The sequence below is a fragment of the Chaetura pelagica genome, unplaced genomic scaffold (genome assembly GCF_000747805.2).
Source record: "Chaetura pelagica isolate M959 unplaced genomic scaffold, ChaPel_1.0 scaffold15, whole genome shotgun sequence".
Lineage (NCBI taxonomy): Eukaryota > Metazoa > Chordata > Aves > Apodiformes > Apodidae > Chaetura > Chaetura pelagica.
The window spans coordinates 3,991,185-4,011,402 of NW_009953507.1; the positions used below are offsets into that span (position 1 = coordinate 3,991,185).

The window sequence follows — 20,218 nt, forward strand, 5'->3', positions numbered from 1 at the left end:
CAAATGTCACCTTTAATAACCTGTATGTGTAGGGTAGGCACAAATTAATATCAGTTATTTATATCAAATAGAGCAACATCAGAATTCTTATCTGAAAAGATTTCTCAAAAATAAATACTGCACTTAAATTATCTAAGTTTAAAGAAATTAACCAGTATCCCATGATTACATAAGGAAACATGAATTTTATTCTATAAAGTCATGAGGATTTTTACTCTGCTAGTGACACAAGAATGATCAGAGTATAATGTTACTGTTACTGGGAACTATCTTCTCACTTCCTCTGAATAATCAGGAAAAAGGTATTAAATTATTTAACAAATAAGCTTGGGAAGGATACATTAATTTTCCTTTGCTAACATCCTAGAAATGGAGAATAAGGCAACAACTGAGATAAAAATATATCTTGCTTTGTAAACCAGGCTTCTTAAAACATTTCTTAAAAGTGAACTTTCATGCTGAAAAATTGAGAGGCCTTGAAAGAAAAGCTTTAATTACTTTTACAAAACCACATCTTCTATTTCATTCAATATTTTTTAAACAATCCAAAACATACAGAGAGGGATTTATTTGAGTCTTACAGATGAGTCTTTGGCTTTAAGTAATTCCTTTGTATGGCTAAAAAAGCTTCTACAGTACTCTGCAAGACTAAGTAATGTTCAGAAAATGCCACCAAATTTTATCACAACCTTCTATATTTGTATATTATTGAAGTATTCTCACCTAATTCCATGGAAAAACAACAGATGGTATGTATATCAGTGCCTTCTGAGTTACAACCAGACCTCAAAACACAGACCTTGCTGCCTCAAATGGTTCTTTTTATTCCACTCAAAGTAAATAATATTTACTGACCAAAACCAGAAGATAAAATCATGGCAGGTGACACTGAAGTAACGAAAAAATCATTTCATGAATAGGTTTAAGTCTTAGATATATACAAAAATTGCTTGACATAAACTATTGCAATTTTAAATTACTGCAATTCTTATAATCAGAGAAAAAGAAAACTTCATGATAGACTTCTGAACTCATTTTTCACACTGAGCAAAAAAGTTCACTTTTAAGTTCATTCAATTCTTGATATCCTGCTTTGTCCATTTCTTTGGTATACTGTTCTCATTCTGCAAATTCTAACAGAATTTTAATGGTCATCTTATTTCAAATGAAAGAGTAATGAGCTGAAAGCACGATCAGAACAACAGATGCCATAATACTGCAGAAGATGTTGGTCTTAATGATTTGTCACTTTTTATTCATTTCTTGTAATGATTGGGGGCATCTGCAAATGCAAACTTCAGTCTGTAGGCCTCTGCCAGGAGTACACTCATTTCTTCATTTCCCCAGTGTACAGTGGGCAAATTCTGTAAAAATATCAGCAACTCCTAGATGGAGAGAAAAAATAAGGAATAAATACACTTTTTTCAAATACCAGTGTAAGTGCAATGTTTTGCTTACATAATGATTATTTATTAGTTATTACTCATGTAGCACCTCAGTATCCCAAACAATCCTGAGATCCCACAAGGTTTAGTAATTTTTATGTAACTTGTATAGAAATACTTGGTATTCAGCCTTTCACGGTTCAGAAACCAGCTATTAATTGTAGCTGAACTATGGTTATTTTCTAGTGTTGAGAAAATAAATTAGAAAAAAAAAAAGAAAAAAAAAGGAGGGGGTGTGAAGTCAATTGCTCTAGAAATCCTGTGAGTGAAAGAAAACACCACTGACACTGTCCAAGGGTGTAAATGCTATGTACCTGCATTGGCCCTTGTATGATTATACCACTACTGGTGCCCCTGGTCATTGATGGAAACTCCTTGTCACACTCAGAAAGACAAGAACTCACACACAATGTATCAGAACCACTCCATCAGACTTCTAAGAGGTAATTAGCATTAGTATAGCCATTTTATAGCTCATAATTGAGATACAATGCTCATGGGTATTGGAGTCACTAGAAACTACTAGAAATTTAATTCTGAGCTCTGTAAGACCAAAACGGTTTAACGTGGGACACAGTCTTCTTTTAGATTTGCCTATTTCCCACATTATTTTAGTATCTGATACATCAAACACTCTTGCCAATCCCAACCAAGCTCTAGAAGTTTTCACACATGGTTTTGCATATAGTTTTTTAAAAATCCCACCTGTATTTGTCACATTTAAGACCTTCAACATACTTTTGGTCTGTAACATCCGTTGCCAATATGTCAATAACCCTCTGCTAGGTAATAACAAGAGGAACACCTACACCTCCTCACCTCCTTCCTCTTTAAGAACCTATAAAATATTACTTTTTAATATTTTAAATTATAACCCCTTTATCAGGTGGGTAACAGGCAGACAATTGCAGATAAACCAAATTTGCTGATTACATTGCAGAAGTGCTAGAATTCTTTTCTCTAATTAGTCTTTCCACATGGAAACATGAAGAATATCTGACTTGTGGTGCGGCTGCTTTCTGGGTATATCTTGATTATAGTACAACAAACAAGTTACATTTCTTTCAAAATTAATTACATAGCAATATGGATGAAATTAATCAAGAAAAGTAACTTCAAATGATAATTTGAATTTAATTTGAAAAGGTCCTGAAATGTGGATTCCTGCTTTTGTAAAGCATATGTTTTATTGCAGCAACATGGTATCAGAAAATAAGCTAAATCTCCTGTTGCGTAACACCAGGTTCATAGTTCTATCCTGAACTGTGACGCACGGGATCAAATCCCACTGACTGCACTTGGAAGGATCCTTCCAGAGGGTTACTTGAAAAATCATAGCTTCCTACCATAGAATCACAGAATGGTTAAGATTGGAAGGCATCTTAAAAGTCATCAGGTTCCAATCTTCCTGCTGTGAGCAGGAACACCTCACACTAGACCAGGCTTCACAAAGCCTGGCCTTAAACACCTCCAGGGACAGGCTTCTATAACCTCCCTAGGCAACTATTCCATCACCTTATTGCCCTCATGGCGAAGAATTTCTTCCTAATGTCTAACCTAAATCTCTCCTCTTTCAGTTTAAAACCATTACCACTTGTCCTACCACTGCCCTCTCTGATGAAAAGCCCTTTCCCAGCTTTCCTTTAGCCCCTTCAGGTACTGGAAGGCTGCTATAAAGTGTCCCCAGAGCCTTCTCTTCTCCTATCCTACCACTGAATGGTCAAGAGGGCATTAAATCTGTATGTCTTGTTGCCTATCTAAAGTATTGATTGGCTTCAGGGAATGGAGTTAAACAATTTTATACAAAAACCTCCCAGATATTCTGGGGAGAAATCTCTGACACTAATGCAAACATAAGCTACCCAATGCTCATCTCAATCCTTAGTCCTGGTTTCCCACTCTTTTTTAGCTTCTTGTCCCAGAATATTTTCCTACAGGTCAGTTTTTCCTCTCTTGTATTAGATTTAGGCAAAACTCACTTCCAAACTGCCAAAGCTCAGGAAGACAGGAAATCAGGAGCTCACTAGGACGGTGCCTATATGATCAGTTCTGATGATGGCACCAAAATCCACCACGACCTGCAGCAGCACAAAGCTTCAATGCTCACCTGTCTGCTGAAACTTGCTAGCTGTGAGAGAAGGATTCTGGGCAATAAACCACTACAGATTCTCTCCTGAGTTCATGTAAATGACAACTACACAAGGCTTGCAATTTGACAAAACAAGGCAAGTTAGTTTGTTTCTTTAAATAAATGGTGACCCAAAAGCCCACAAATCCTTCAACCTGATGCAAACATCTCCCTAGGCCACCTATTAAATTCCTGTTTCAAACTTCCAAACAAAAAATCACCTGGAGATCCCCTGTCTCATGCTTTTAATTACTTTGACAAAAATGTTCCTTAAAAATTAAGCTGTAGCAAAACATTAAAAGAGAAGGTTTTGGATGAGTTACATCACAACAAACTGAATGTAAGATTTTATGATCGGAGTTATAAGGCAATCTTAGGAATAAACACAGTTGTTAAGCCTGCTCTTACCTTCTAGGTGCTCTATTTTTGCAGAAAAAAAGGCAGAGAATTTGTGCGCATTTGCCTATATTTGTGAGCATGTCCATATGTGTATTTTCACATTAATATGTTTGTTATGATTTACTCTAAAGGACAGGAATAAGTACGTAGGAATGCAATTAAAAGCACAACCATTATCCTGCTTTAAATCAGGATCCCTCTTCTTCAATAAGGGTCTTATTTTCTTTGCCCCCTCTTCTTCCTCCTCTGCACCTGCTTTCATGGAAGATGGCTGTAGGAGCCCTTAGCCAGGATTCTGTGATTTAATGAAAAAGCAAGGAAGAGAAGCTAACAGTAAGTGATTTTATTTTGTGTGTGAAATAATTATTTTAGCTTCATCTATTTCATGGTCTTGCTATATTGGTTCTTATAACATGAAACAAAAAAAAAGAGAAGTTGAGCTGTACTATATATTTAATTATGAATAGTAAGTAGTAAGACAACAGAGTTAGCATGAGAATGTCTCTATTACACTTGAGTGAGATTTTTAATAAAGTGTTATACAACTGCCAAAATCCCACTTTTTTTTTTTTTTTCCTCCTTATTTGACAGTTATGCTGATAACTGTAATTAATAAACTAGCAGTGCAGAGTAGGAAGGTTGTGTGAAGGGATGATAAATGTCTACTTCCATGAAAGTGAATTTTTTTTCTTTTATGAAGTAACTTTCAACCAGCTCTAAGACACAGCAGTTAATACAATGAGCTTTGTGAAATTAGCTGTTTTACAGTTTGCAGTGCCAAGACCTCAGTGGGTCAGGCTTCTGGCACAATCAGGTACAAATTATTCATATTGCTTGAGCAGTTTTTGGTTCTCCTTTGGGCTGCTGTTCAAATACACACAACCAGAAGTTAATTCCTCATCTTTGGAACAACTATGTTTAATTTAAAAACACAAAAACAAACACAGCAAACAAAAACACCAGCCAAACGAAACACAAAACAAACAACACAGCAAATGCCCCCTACAAATTCCCTGTTTACTTTTACCACCACTTAAAATGTAAAGAAAAATAAGGTTATTTTCAAAATGGTAAAAATCTGAACATTGTAGGGAATGGAATGACAGATTCCTTTCTTTTTTCAGTCCTGACTGACTGACTCTACTGGAGAAATCCCAAGTGCAGGAGCAACAGCTTGGAAAAGAGGTACTATCCATAGTAGAGGATCAAGGTACAGTTGATTTGCACTTCCCCCCCCAAGCAAGTACAAGAAAAAGTGAAGAGATTTCAGCACAGGGCCACTAAATGGGTAAGGGGGCTACAACAGGTGTCCCAGCAGGAGAGCGTGACAGAACTGGGGATTTTTTAGTTATGAGAAGAGAAAGCTAAGTGCTGTTTTCTACTACATACAGTGAGAGTTATGAAGAAGACAGGGGGGCCAAGAAGCAATAGTAACACGTCAAAGCTAAGCTGTCATAAGAAGAAAGTCCTTCACAATGAGGGTGCTTGAGCAGTTTGCCAGGAAGGCCACAGAATCTGTGCACTTGGATTTTCACAACTCCCCTGAAGAAACCCTAGATGAACCTGCCCTTGCTTGGACGCTTAACCTGGCTTTCAGAAGTGTGTTGCTCTACAGACCTGCCTTCCACACTGACATCTTTCAGTATTTTAATATTTTAAAGGATATGGACTTAATTAGAAAAGAAATCCAAAAGCAGAAAAAAAAGCTGCTTAACATTTACTCATTTGATCCACTTCAGGAAACAATAAAGGTGTGCTTCCTATAAGGTAGAAGGAGGACAATCTTTATTTTATTTTTTATTTGGAATGAAAGGATATAGGGAGTTGGTGTAGCAGTGTTGCTGGGTCATACTATGAATAAATTAAAAATCTATATACCACACTAATTTCTTAGTATGCCAAAAGATTTAAGCATATTTAGCATTCTTTGTGTGAGATCTCTGGTTTATGCTGATGTATTGTAAATCACATTTCTGAAATAATTCTTCAGCACATTTGAAATTCAACATATTTACTACCAAACAAACAAAACCCCTCTTTTATACAATTTTACTCATTGTATTTTCCACTACTTTGACTGCATTTGGATATACATGACAACCCACTGTCCTGGCTCAAACCAGGACACCCACGTAAGTGCTTTTGTAAGGTATGCTAACGTATGCTAAAACACTTTATATATCATGCTCAACTATATGACAATATATATAAAGTATATTAAAACACCGCAAGCAGCCATATAGAATTAATTTTAAAGTACATATACTTTTATAATGTCATATTCCTTAGATAAATTAATACTTATTCCTATTCACCATATAATCAAGACAAGACAGTATTTAACTTGCTGCAAATGTTCTGGTATAGAACTACCTTTAGAAGAAAAGTTAAAGTATGAGGTTAATGTTTTAAACACGACAGTAATAAAATCTAGGAGTCATACACCCTGTTAAGCAATAGCAGCTGTCAGATATAAAAATATTATTGAGGGAAAAAATCTTATCATGCAATATCCAGTACATATATCTAGCAGAAAACACCAGACTTCAAGACAGACATCCCCAAAAGATTTCCAAAGCCCTTACTCCTCAGTTTTCTCTAAAAACAAAACGGTGAAGGCCTGATCCTCAGAAACTAAATCAAAACTGAATACTAATACAGCTTCACAAAACACATTTTTAATAATTATTAGAAAGTCATTATTATCTTTTTCTTCACTGAGATTTTAAATGAAATCTCAGCTCATTAAAACAATTTTAAAAAAACCAAACCCAAACCCCAGAAGGCAGGCAAACAAAATTTTACCATGTTTTGAAATCTGGTTCATTAGCACATCTCCTTATAGGGGGATCTTTTTAATATTTTTAATCTTAAAGAACTTTTAATCTTTTTAATCTATACAATTTTTAGCATCAGATTTAGCAATAATACTGGTAATGGCTATCTATAGCTGCTGTATTATTTATTGTAACCCCCACTCCATGTGTGAATCTTGAAGGAAGGAACATCAAAACCAATTACAGAACAAATAACATGTTGATAGTTAATAAAACAAAATAAAAATGTTATTCTAATGAGTAGAGCACAAAGGTCTCTCCTGTGATAATCAAAGCAATGTATTTACTATGAAAACTCCCTTCAGACTTTTTTGTCTGAATTATTGACCAAGTTCAATCGTAGGTGTTTTTTAAAAGGAAGAACTTAACAGGACATAAAAACCACTAATAGATCAGTGTTTTTATTTCTACCTAATAGAAAAATGGCAATAACGAAAGCTAAAATCAAACTTGAACATACTGAGGAAATTAATAGAGTTAGTTTTTAATGTCAAAACTGAGAACTGGTCTATTAATTTAACAACTAAAGGCAGCCCTAAAATACAGCATTTTTCTATGAGAGTTGTTAATCCTTCCTGCTGCTAACTGCAATGTAATTATGGTCTGAGTACTTCTGGTGTACCACAGCTCTATTTTGTACTGACAGGCAGAACCTGCAATCTTACTATATTTTATGATCATGAACTTTTCAATATTATACTTTAGGACTGCATGTAACTAAAGGAAAGGTAAATGAACTTTATATATAATCTTCCATTATTTAATAAGGAATTGCTAACAGCTACATTTTGGTACCTGTTACACATTATGAACACATAAAACACTGCAATATTTATGCTGGCAATTTGACTAAACAGCCTCTTTGTCAGAGTTATTTGCACCTTCAGAAGTTGCACTTGAAATTTTAGAGCACAGCACTTACTTTTAAAGAACTAAGGCAATTCAGTACTACTAAAATTTATTTAGAGGAATTATTGAGACAAGCTAAGGAGGAAAACAATGATTGCCAGAAAAAAATGCCCATCTATCTTTTCAGATAATATAACCAGAAATAAACCATACATGAAGATTCAGAGAATATTGTTTTTATGATTTTATGGGAAATGGGTAAAACACAGTGTCAGAGACAGCCAGAACTGGAACACGATTCATTTTATTATTTTTTTCCAAGCAGACGTAACCATGATAAAGACAAAACAAATACTTAATAGAGGAAAATTTTAATTTGTGTTTCCTTTACAGCATTATTTTTCACTTGCTCGTATTTGGGATTGTTGAGTATAAGGAAAGGGTGGCATGGATGGCAAGTACCAAGTGGGCATCTGTGGACTCGGTCCCTCTCCTGCGATGCAGAGTGAAGCAGACGGACAGATGTGCCAGAGCAACTGCCTGGCTAAGACCCTGTGATAGTTGCAGTGGCCAGGCTGGTAATGAGCTGGGCAATGGTAACCTCTAATCCTATTCCCAGATACTCAGGATGAAGGATACATGCTGCTTTGGGGCTCGGCCAACCTCAGTCCAAATCCTCCCCCTTCAGCCTGCTATCAAAGCAGTAATAAATGCCCTGGCTGGTAAGATGAAAGCAGAGGTCCAGCGCACACTGCAGAGCCCAGCTGACCTTGTTCAGATGCCTCAGAGCTACTTTGACTTTCTCTCTGCCCCTCGCTGTTGATACATAATGAGCCAAAGAAGCAGGGCTCTAGCTCCAAGACAAGTTATCTCTTCTTTCTTGAGTACTGTTTTTCCTCTTTCAATGCACTCAGCAATATTCCCTTCGCTGCTGCCACTTCTTATTTCTCCAGCTGTCCTAACCTGCTACATGGAGTTGCAAATAATGAGCTGTATTTCTGGAGTGCTGTGCATCTTATTAATTACCTATGTCTCAGAGTCAGAGAAAACATTTCTTTCCCATTGGGCACAGCTGGAATTGAGAAAACTAAGATTTCAAAATCTAATGTTAAAGAGACAGTAGGAATAGGTCATCAATTGCAACTGAAGAAATATTTGCTGCAAGATACCGGTTAAGAGGAGTAAATGGACGTGGTTCCTTCAGTGGCACAGCTGCCTTCCCACATTGCTTCCTGAGCATGGAAGGGTGCACACCACGTACACACACCCCGTGTAGACAACAATGACTGAGTTGGCACAAAACAGTCCAGTTTGGATACTGGATGCAATAATGCCCTCCTTCTTCTGATTTCCAAGCATATGTGTGAACCTAAACTTTGATAAGCAAAAGATGGGGAAACACTGGTTTATCTGTGCTAAGTGGCAGGAACATTTAAGCCTGCAATGGACACAATCTGAAGGCTTTAGGAGAGTTATATTCTTGGCAAGTCATAAATCAGTGCTACTGAAGAAGTCCCACCTTGAATGTGAAAATTCACATCCTGTCCTGACACAGGAGCAAAAAAACCTCAACCAACCAAAACCCCCCAGTATTTCCCAAATAGTGAACATTCAACTTTGTAAATTGAATACTACATTTGATTTTTTTCCTGTACACTTCTTCATTGCTCATTATCTAAATAATGCATCTAGCATTTCTTGAAAGGGTTACTAATTCTTTCCAAAGAAAGAAAATTAAACAAAGGCTATTAAACAATCATTCTTATTTATATTTTGTCCTTCCTTTCAAACACAACGACATCTTAACCATCAGAACACAGCATACAGAACTCAGAACAGTATGAAACTAACTACAGAAAAAAAGGTTATTCAGAGTTCTAACTAGACTTGTTGCATCTTAAAATGGAAATGGACAAATTAAAAAAAATAAATCTAAATAAGTTGAAGGTTAATTTTTCCAGCTATCAGCTTATGTTCAGCAACTCAAGTTCATAATGATTCTCAACAAATATATAGTTTTTATCTTTGATTCAAATATATAACATTATTTTAAGCCAACATACATTTTTTGTTCTTCACTTCAACTGAAGAATCTCCTGTTCTAACAGGAGATTTTTAAAACACACAGAAGTATGTTATTTTTATAATTTATTTCATATTCCTAATAAGAATTTCATAGAAACACAGCTAAAGATTCTGAAAATGAAAGCTTATGAAAAGTTGATGGTCTTATCATTTCCCTTTCATGTATTTCTTTTCATGACTACTGACAAAGATTCCTGGACTCAGCATATTAAAAATACTAAACCAGCAATTAAAGTCCTGTTTCATCCGGTATGGATCTCTTATGGAAGTCATTAGCAACCTTAATTGCTAATCATAAAATATGTTGTTCTAAAGAACTATGTCAGAGAAGCTGTGCTCACTTAGCTGAAGAGAAGATTTACATCTTCATTTACACGGGTATGAAGATATATAAATTAATATGTTGTAGGTAGCCTTATGTCCCTGCTCTCTGATGAAAACAAAAGACAAGTAATACCCATCCCTAAGTCTCAAAACAGGAAACATCTTTGCATGTTACATTTTCTTAATGAAACTTACTATCTACATGCTATTATCTGTAAGTTTATAAGACAAGGCTAAGAACATAGACTTAAAGCAAGCATTGCCATAGAATCTGAAAGATGTTCAACTCTATCAAATAACATCTCATTTTTGCAATACTTTTTTATTCTGAACTGTCTCAAAAGGCTCCAAAATTATATACACATGATTAAGAGGTAGTTAATGTACTAATACAGAATATTCAATACTCAAGAAAGAAGAGGAAGTCATCTTGTCTGAACACTGATGTAAATTCATACTTAAATCCCTGAACACTGAACACTGATGTAAATTCATACTTAAATCCACCAGTCAAATGGAAACAGTCTTGGGTTCTAACTTACTTTTAAGCTAAGAAGACAGCTCTTCCATTTTAAAAATCCCATATGAGAAGCGAGTATCACAAGCAATGTCCAGGAAAAATTCTCAGTACCCCAGTCACTGGAGCAGAGTAGAATGGTCTTGAACCACTGTGATTATATTTTTTGCGATATTGTTTAATGAAATACTGCTATATTGTTAGTATTTTGAGATACTTCTGTGTACTTCTTAGCACTAAAATGTAAATCATAGCAAATAAATAATAATTTTTAAAAGCCTAACTCTATCACTTTCACTAGCTCCAGAAAAAAAGCACCAAATAAAGGAAAAGAGATGCAAATATTTAGAGTATACAAAGGCATGAAGACTAAAAGTCATTTCATAAAAAAAAAATAAAAATCTGAACAAACCTCGTCCAAATATAGAACCTGCTGTACCAATCAAGACTGCAGTAATTATAGCAGAATTTCATTTCTGAAATTAATTGCCAATGAGTAAGTTACTACATTCTAACCTTTTATTTTTAATTTTTTTTTCCTGCAGTCAAGCAAGATCAAAATATTTGTACAGCAAATTCCAACAGAAAATTTACAATTCTGCCTGTCCACAAAATCCATAAGCCACCCACTCTTCTTGGTTTGGTTTTTCTGATCATAATTAAGACAACACATTTTAAGTGCAACAGTTTTCACAGCTCCAAATTCATATTCCTTGCCTTTACAATGACTTCTAAATTTCAACATTGCAGTGTGAAATAGCTAAAAGCTCATCAAAAAAAGGAGAAAGAAAATCATAAAATATCAATTGAATATAATGAACCATGGGACTAGAGTGTATAAAAATTTTACATTTTTCTCACTTAAAGCAACTAGTATGTTTTGATGGAAAGGTATTTCACACTGTAAATTGTTCTGAGTAAAATCTCATCTTATTTTAAGAGAAAATATGTATTAAGGATTGCTGATGCAAAATTGCTTGTACACACAAATGAGGTATTACCGTCTGAGATATCTAATTTTTACATCTGATAGACATGTCACAATGTATTTAACATATATTTAGAACTAAAAAAAAATCCCTAAACATAGTTCAAATGGAATACTGTCAGTATCCTAGGAACACAGGTCTGAAACATGTCCTTTCTACTACCTTGTTCAATCACCCACACCACATGAAGCCAAATATAGGTGCTTTGTTCTGCACAATAAATAACCATTCCCCACTTGCAAGTCAAAACCCACATAGCATTTGTGCACCTCCAGCAGACTTAAGGACATTAATATAGAGAACAAACTACTTGGCAGTGAAACCATCTTCATGAAAGTATCAGAGTTAAAGGAAAGGATAAAGAACATGCCCAAAGTTCTGTGTCTCTACATTGGCAGGGAATCTGATACCTGAAAATCCCCAAATGAACCTGAGAAGCTTTCTGGAATCAGTAACAACTAAAACAAAAGTGCCTTTAACTCTCAGAACACCACCACTGTTCACATAAAGAAATTGTTTCAGCTTTCTTGGTGAACAAAGCATGCAGGCAGAGGACGACATGACAAGGACCATCAAAACTGCACAGGTTTTCTCTATGTACAACAACAAAAAACCCAAATCCCTGTCCATTCCTTGATGCTTTAAGAGAAAAAATACATTAAAATGCATTTCCGTTGTACCTCTCAGAAGAAACAATGCATCAGTTAGAGAGAAGTTCCAAAAGAGCTTCCACCATCAGACCGAAGCATTAATTCCAATTAACACATTGTAATTCAATTGTACACTGGAAGTAAATGAATAAAAATACACTAAACCAGTGTAAACACTATGCAACAAACATGACTAACAACTGTGCTTAAGACTTGTTTGGGGACAAGAAGGAACTCAGACCAGGGTTAATTTTACTATATCACTGTTCTTTACCTCCTGATATTTTACAAAAAAGGTGCTTCACTTTATGTAATGGCTTATAAATCAAAGTGGAATAATTTTCATCTTTCAGCAAAATTACATTATAATTTAAGCCTTTACCCCCATTACAAAGTAATCCAAATGCATTCTAGAAGGTAATCACACCCCCTCTCAAGCTTTGTTTTATAAGGTTAAATAAGCCACATTCTTTAATATTCTCTGACAGGGCCAGTCCTGCATTTCCCAGTCTACTGATATTGTTGTCAAAAAACATTCTGAAGACATTCCATAAAAAAACAAACACATAATTCCCAGAGAGATGCAATTCTTCAAAAGCATATAGACAAAGAATACATTACTGGGACCATGGAAAAATAATAATTTAAAATGGAGTACGTGGAAGCACCATGTTAGCTACAAATATCCTAAGGCCGTAAGATTCTAAGACAATTAAAATATTAACACATTTTATTTATATAGTAATTTCTTGCCTTTCTTACATATCACTATATTAATAAAACCAGAAAAGTACAACTTCAGTTTTGACCAACCAGAATTTGAGATCAAATTTCTATATACGATAATGAATGCCCCAACTTTCATGGAAAATACAAGTTTGCAAATGAACAGCTGAATGCAGGGTTTTTTCTTTGCTTATCTACAAAGGAACAGCCTCCAGACACGAACTGAATGTTTTTCCAGTAGAGCGGGTGACAATGGCCTGGGTTAATCTTTTCCGACTGCTGGTTTTTAAGATTTTCAAGATTAAAGAAAGTGCGTAGGCCATGAGCACCTTTTCTTGATAATTCTAGTCCATGCATGTAAGGAAATAATGAAGTCTACAGCCTGAAACTTCACAAAAATCACACTGTTAAAAGCAGTGCCCCCTTGTCATGGTATCAATACCCAACAGAGTGGTTTGGCAAAGGAGCACCCTGACAATGGCAAAACAGCTCCAGACTGGTCATCGAAGATCGAACAAGTCAAAATGCTTAATCTTCCACTATGTAAAGAAAAATCTTAGTAAAAACATGGAAAATCAACCCAGGTGTAAGATTCTCATACAATACATTGCATTAAGAAAGGTTTGTGGAATTTTAGCCTTCAGAGATTCAGAGAAAAGCCTCAAAAAATCTGTCTGAAGTGTTTATTGAAAGACTCCAAACTACATACAAACCAAATAGGGTTTAAGAAAAACATGATAACCAAATCTATTTTCTTTGGAGAACTGGGCTCTTGAAAAAATAATTTATTTTATAAAACCATACCTTGTGAACAAAATGCCATTTAGTTTAAATAAATGAATATGAGCAAAAGGTGTCTAAAGGTGTGACCAAAACTGCAATAACATTTATAGTGGAAAAACACTTCAGCAGTGCATTACATGGTATAATTTAAGTGTTTGATGCCCACAGTGACCACATTTGTTCCTTAGCAGGCAAAAAGGAATTCCTGTATTTAGCACGATGATCTCCAAGAAAGAAAACTATATCACAGATTGGAAGATGTGGCCTTTTCTCACAGAAGACATCAGCTACATGAAATATAACTTGCAGAGGTATATTACTGGCAGCAGTCTTTAATAGGCTTGTCTGTGAGCTGGCAATTCAGAGACAGTTCTATGCTATTCTCTGCCATCTCTTCTTGGGGGTAGCAACTTTTAAGAAAGTATATGGCAGAGAACAGCAGCTATTAAGGATATCAGACATCCCTGTTTGTCCTACGCAGATGAGCACCTGAAACTAAGCACATGTGTAAGAATTGTAATAAAAAAATCAATTAATGCAAAGCTTTGGTGAATCGGTTCCTGAGAACTGGATGCAACCACTGCTATTCACTCAGCTAACAGCAAGTAAATGCTTCTGTGCAGAAAACAAATAAGGATGGGATAAATGAACACTCAGTTTATTTGCAAAGGGATGTCTAATACAAAAAAAATATAGAGTGCAAACAGGTTATCATGTGTAAAGATCTTGCTCTTTATGGCAGTTGAAAGAGCTAACTAGGAGGTTACGATAGCAAGAGGAAATCTGCAATAATGGCATTTCTGGAAGGATTTTAAATCCAATTTGTTTACAAGTAGATGACAAAACAATAGGCATTTTAATTCTTGTTATTTTTACTGTTGCAATGAGACAATTTTGTTGTAAGATAGCAAAATCTACATGCACCAGCATTTAGGAAACCATAGGAGAGAAAAGAAGATTGAAAGAAAGAAAATTAATCCTCCTCCATCTGCTTGTCTCAAAGAAAGGCATATGTCACTTCATCCTATTATTCAGCTCATACTCCAAAAGCTTTTAGTTTCTCTTTGTTCTCTTATCAGTAGTTTTGATTGAGTTTGGTAGTCAAGTGTACAGGCTCCTGTGATTTTAGTCTTCTCCAGGGTTACACGCTGATAAGGCCAATAATTGATATTGTTATGCAGCAGTTTCTGCTGAAGAAATAAACATGGAAAGAAAACAGTTTTCTTTGTAGAGAGATGTCTCCAGTGACAGCTGTGAATTACTAACTAAATGGAAGCCCTGCCAGTGCATTTAGTTTAGGTCACTTAAATTGCTCAGTAAGAACAACAGTTTTTTCTTTGTTCATGAAATTTCTTTTTATAGTGAAATGGAGAAAACACAGAGATCTCTTTGTGGTATTTACTGAAAATAAATAAAAATACTGGTTGATGAGAGAAAAATACCTTATAGTAATCAGAAAGTGCTTTTCTGGAAACATGCAGGACAATAAAATCAGTTTTTCATTGTGTGGAAGATTTGATTCAAACTTGAATAGCAACAGCATATCTGAAAAATGCAAGCAATAAAGCAAGGCTTAAAGGAAATCTCTCCAGATTATACACACCCTGCATCACATTCTTTCCTTTACTTTACCAGGAGTCAGAACAGAAGGATCTCTTGACAACACGTGCAAACAAGAGGGGACCCCAATTTTGCAAGGTGTTCCTCCCAACCTGCCAGATGCATTGGTGGACATGTGTGGAGTTTGGTCTCAGTATCCTTAGAGCTGTATGATCCCTGTTACTTCACATAGGCTTCCAAGATAAGGAAGGACACAACTTACTGGCAGAATAAAAAGAATTTGTTTCTGAAGTTCAAATATATTATTGGACATAACAAAAAAAGAAATAATAATAATTTTTAAAAGGCAGTGATTACTCAACACTTACTGAAGCCTTTTAAAACAAAATAGTGATTTTTCTCTGCAACTAGCCCCTACAGTTATCCACATATTAAGACAGATTTTACAATGGCAATGTAGCCCTAACACTGGGTGCTTCTTAGTTGGTAAGAATAACTAAAAATTACTAGATACAAAAATGTTTAAGAGGTCATTGTGTGAAGGTGAAAACATTACACATGTTTTAGAAATGGTGACTGCCATGTTACAATTGTACTGCAAGGCCAAATAATTGTTGAATTGGTTCAACAGCTGTCAGAACTTCAGTTGTTTTCTGTATCTATACATGATAGCAGCCACGTATCATATATGTTAACGGGAGTATTAGTTGTCAGATACACAACACAAATTTTGGGCTGACTCCCAGAGTCATAGATGTTAAAGCCAGGACAGATCATTACTTATCTTGCTCTGACCTCTTGTGCAGATAACAGGAACTAAACCTAAACATTTTTATTTTTTTTTCAGGAAAACCACCTATTTGAAATCCTTAGGAGCTACAGAAATTCATTACTTATTTTCTTACTCTCTTAGGACTTTTTTCCTATCAAATATCTCATATGTTAATCAATTCACCTATTGGTTTTCTATTTGACAATTAAATATTCTGAGCACTTCAGTCATCCTCTTTGAGCCCTCTCTATTTCTTTGACTTCAGAACTGGATGCAGTATTACAAGAAGAAAAATAAGAAGAAAAAAACCAAAAGACAAAAGGTAAAACAAGCTCTTATTCTCATTAATTTAAGGATCCAATTACTTACATGTGCCACAACGTGATTCTGGGAGTTTATATTCAGATAGCTCTTAGCAATGCCCCCTAAGACCCTTCAGAAGCCATGGATCCAAGGATATGACCTATTCTACTTATCCTGTATTTGTAAAACTTTTCATTTGACTGTAGGAAAATACAGCTTGCCTGTCAGGTCAACTGAACAATTGATTCAAGATTGGTTTATGCAGCTGCTCTATTCTCCTCACTTTGTCAGAATGGTAAATCTGTACCATCCACAGTTTTTTTATGATCTGCTAGTTTATTAGAGGAAATGCTGAACAGCATCATGCCAATTACTGTCTCCCACAGCTAACTAGAAAAAAAATTTTCTCTTGAACACAATTACCTAAAAATATTTTTTTAGTCCTGGTGGGATCTCATATTATGTTTTTATTGATACTGTTAAATACTATTTAAACATTAAAACAAAACCAAAACCCAAACTGAAACAAACCAACCAACCAAAAAAAAACCCAAACAAACAAAACAAACAAACAAACAAAAAAACAACAAAAAAATCCCACCCCTCACAATATGAAAGAATTGTCTTACACATTTATATCTATCAACCAAATACATATTATCACCAAATAATTAAATCCAGTTTCATTGTCTTGTCTGTCATTTTATGTAGATTCACTTTTCAGGAATAAAGATAGAAATTTAACTATTAGGAATGACACTGGGGAAGAAAAAAAAGGTTTCACATGTTCTACTTAACTGTAAGAAAATTGGATATGTAACTAGATAAAGAATAATTATTAGAAAACTACTGGCCAAGATAAGCTGATAGAATTTAATACTTAGAACAAAAACTGTATTATCTTAATGAACAAATTAATTTTTCTTCCTACGGAGTCTTCTGAGATAAACAAAAATCATCACAGAAACAGGAAGAATTTGCATGTGACAAGCTTGCCATTAAAATCAATAAAAGAAACAATTTTTCCATACAATATTAATAATTCTTATTATTAGTTGGCCACATTGTGGGCACTAGGAAACTGTAGTCTCTTTACAGGATTATCTTCTGTTACCCTGGAGCTTCCCTATTTATAATCTTCCTGAAAATTAGGAAAAGCCTTTCAATAGCACTCCCAAGTGTACAATGATGCCTAACCCCCCTGAATGGGAAGGGACACCTCACACTAGAACAGGTTGCCCAAAGCCCCATCCAACCTGGCCTTGAACACTTCCACAACTTCCCCGGCCAACTTGTTCCAGTGTCTCAACATCCTCATACTAAAGAATTACTTCCTAATGCCTAACTTAAATCTATACTCTTTCAACTCAAAACCATCACCCCTTGTCCTAGCACTACAAACCCTTATAAAAAGCCCTCCCCAGCTTTCCCATAGCCCCTTCAGGTACTGGGATGCCACTGTAAGGTCTCTCTAGAGCCTTCTCTTCTCCAGGGTGAACAACCCAAACTTTCTCAGCCTGTTTCCATAAGGGAGGTGCTTCAGCCCTCTGATCATCTTCGTGGCTCTTCTCTGAACTTTCTCCAGCAGCTCCACGTCCTTCCTGTGTTGGAAGCCCATATTGGAGCAGGACTCATGACCCCACAGGGGACCCACACTGGAGCAGTCTGTTCCTGAAGGGCTGCACCCCTTGGAAGGGACCCATGCTGGAGATCTTCACAAACTGCATCCCATGGGAACGACTCATGCCACAGAAGTTTGTGGAGGACTCTCTCCTGTGGGAGGGACCTGAGGCTGAAGCAGGGCAAGAGTATGAGGGGTCTTCCCTCTGAGGAGGGAGGAGTGGCAGAGACATGTGACAAACTGACCACAACCCCCATTCCCCATCCTCCTGCGCCGCTCAGGGGCAGAAGGCAGAGAAATTGTTACTGAAGTTGAAGGCAGGAAGACGGGACAGGTGGGGAAAGTTGTTTTAAAATTTGTTTTACTTCTCATTACCCTACTTTGATTTGACTGTTAATAAATTAAATTAATTTTCCCAAGTTGAGTCTGTTTTGCCTGTGACAGTAGTTGCTGAGTGATCCCTCCCTGTCCTTATCTTGACCCACAAGCCTTTTCTTATATCTTCTCTCCACTGTCCAGGGGAGGAAGTAAGTGGGCACCTGGCATCCAGCCAGGGTCAACCCACCAGAAGAGTATAATTTTGGGTACTGAATATCTGGACTTCATTCACTCTGAAATAAACTGTGTTATCCTCCAATCTGTTCAATTTTGTAATATCCATTGAATTATGTAATATATTTTTAGTCCATATCATTTTTCCGTAAGTTAAACTGATATTTATTCTGTGTCTAATTCTCCTCCCATTAAGTCTAGAAATAGGCATTACAAAATAAATGTTAAAACACCTTCCAAGTTAATGTTTCCAGCATTAGTAATTTTCTCTTGGTCAACCTTCTTGATTCTGTTGGTATTAATCACATCACTTTTAGTTGAATTAGTTTTAGCATAATTTGTTGACACACTGAAAGTCTGGCATTACTTTCCTACAGCACATGTGCTCTATTATGTAGATACTTTTATCCTAAGGCTCAAATTGTTAAGACAGGCAACTTGGCTTGAGACAAAACATGATAATTCTGCAATTAAGACAAACTCAATGTTTACCCTGAGAAAAAGTAATTATGATTAAACCATTCAAGATACAGCATGATTGTAATGTAGCAAAAATGAAATCTGGACTGATAACAACATCCAAAGGAATGTGAAAGATTCAAAACTCCCCTCCAGTTCCAAGAAGTGAGCTGTTCTGTCAAAAAGGTGATAATTAAAACATCATGGAAAGTTACATATTATGTACTGTTTCAGTGCACAGATCATAGTTGGAAGGTATATAGATGAATACAATAAAAAGTATAGGGTTTGGGTTTTTTTTTACCAAACAGAAAGTACAATCAGCCTTTTCTGTTTCATATAGTTTTGGTTGTTTTTTTTGTTGTTTGTTGTTAGTTTTGTGAGGGTTTTTTGTTGATTTTTTTTTTTTAACATGAAGGAAGATTTGATACCTTCGAAGTTTTGTGAATCCCAAAATTTCTGGTTGTCATTTCATTTTCTCTTGGTAGAAAATTTTATCTGGTATTTGGTACTCACTTAAGATCAGCACATCCTGAATGAAATAGCATTAAAAACTTCTGCATACCAGAATATGGATGTAGAAACCTCAGCTCAGCTTTTTAATCTCATTTTCTGCTGGCATCTTATTATGCATTATTAATAATGATGTGCTAGTCTCCACTATAAAATGGATAGAGTAAAACCTTCACATTGTGGTAAAACACTCTGCAAATTATATTTGAATTGCTCTGTGTATTTGCAAAACATTTTTGGTTTTGAAATCTATTTATTGAACTTATATTTTATTGATTCTAAATGTGCCCAAGTGAATATGCTTTGAAAAGAAGTATGCTTGTATTTATGTAACAGCAGCATGTCTCTGGGTCCCCAAGGTTCTACTCAAAATATTCAAAAGATGATGCCTTTTTTTCCTCCGTGTACAATTTAACTCTTTCACTGTAACACTTACTAAAAATGGTGAGTTGAATTTGTAAAAAAACTCAACTGAAGTAAAAACCAAATTAATATGATTATTATTCTGGTTCACTTAAATCCATCTAAAGACCCAGAGGATTATCAAGGAACTACTTTATGGATAAGTGAACAAAATTCAGTCCTTCTTCTTGCATCTTTCCCAAAGACTTGTTAGAGAAATTATATCCTTCAAACCCATTGTATTTTATATATAGTTTTAATCTCTTTTTTTTTCTAGAAAAAGTTAAATAGCATTCTATTTCAA

General features: G+C 35.4%; 1 protein-coding gene across 1 annotated transcript in view; it reads right to left on the reverse strand.

The window, feature by feature from the left end:
* Nucleotides 1-1,256: 1,256 nt before the first annotated feature.
* Nucleotides 1,257-20,218, reverse strand: part of TBC1D22A (TBC1 domain family, member 22A) — a 191,850-nt gene continuing 172,888 nt past the window's right edge. Inside the window, exon 15 of the mRNA XM_009999458.1 lies at nucleotides 1,257-1,385. Coding sequence (XP_009997760.1) covers nucleotides 1,257-1,385 — 129 coding nt within the window. The remainder of the gene's footprint in view (nucleotides 1,386-20,218) is intronic.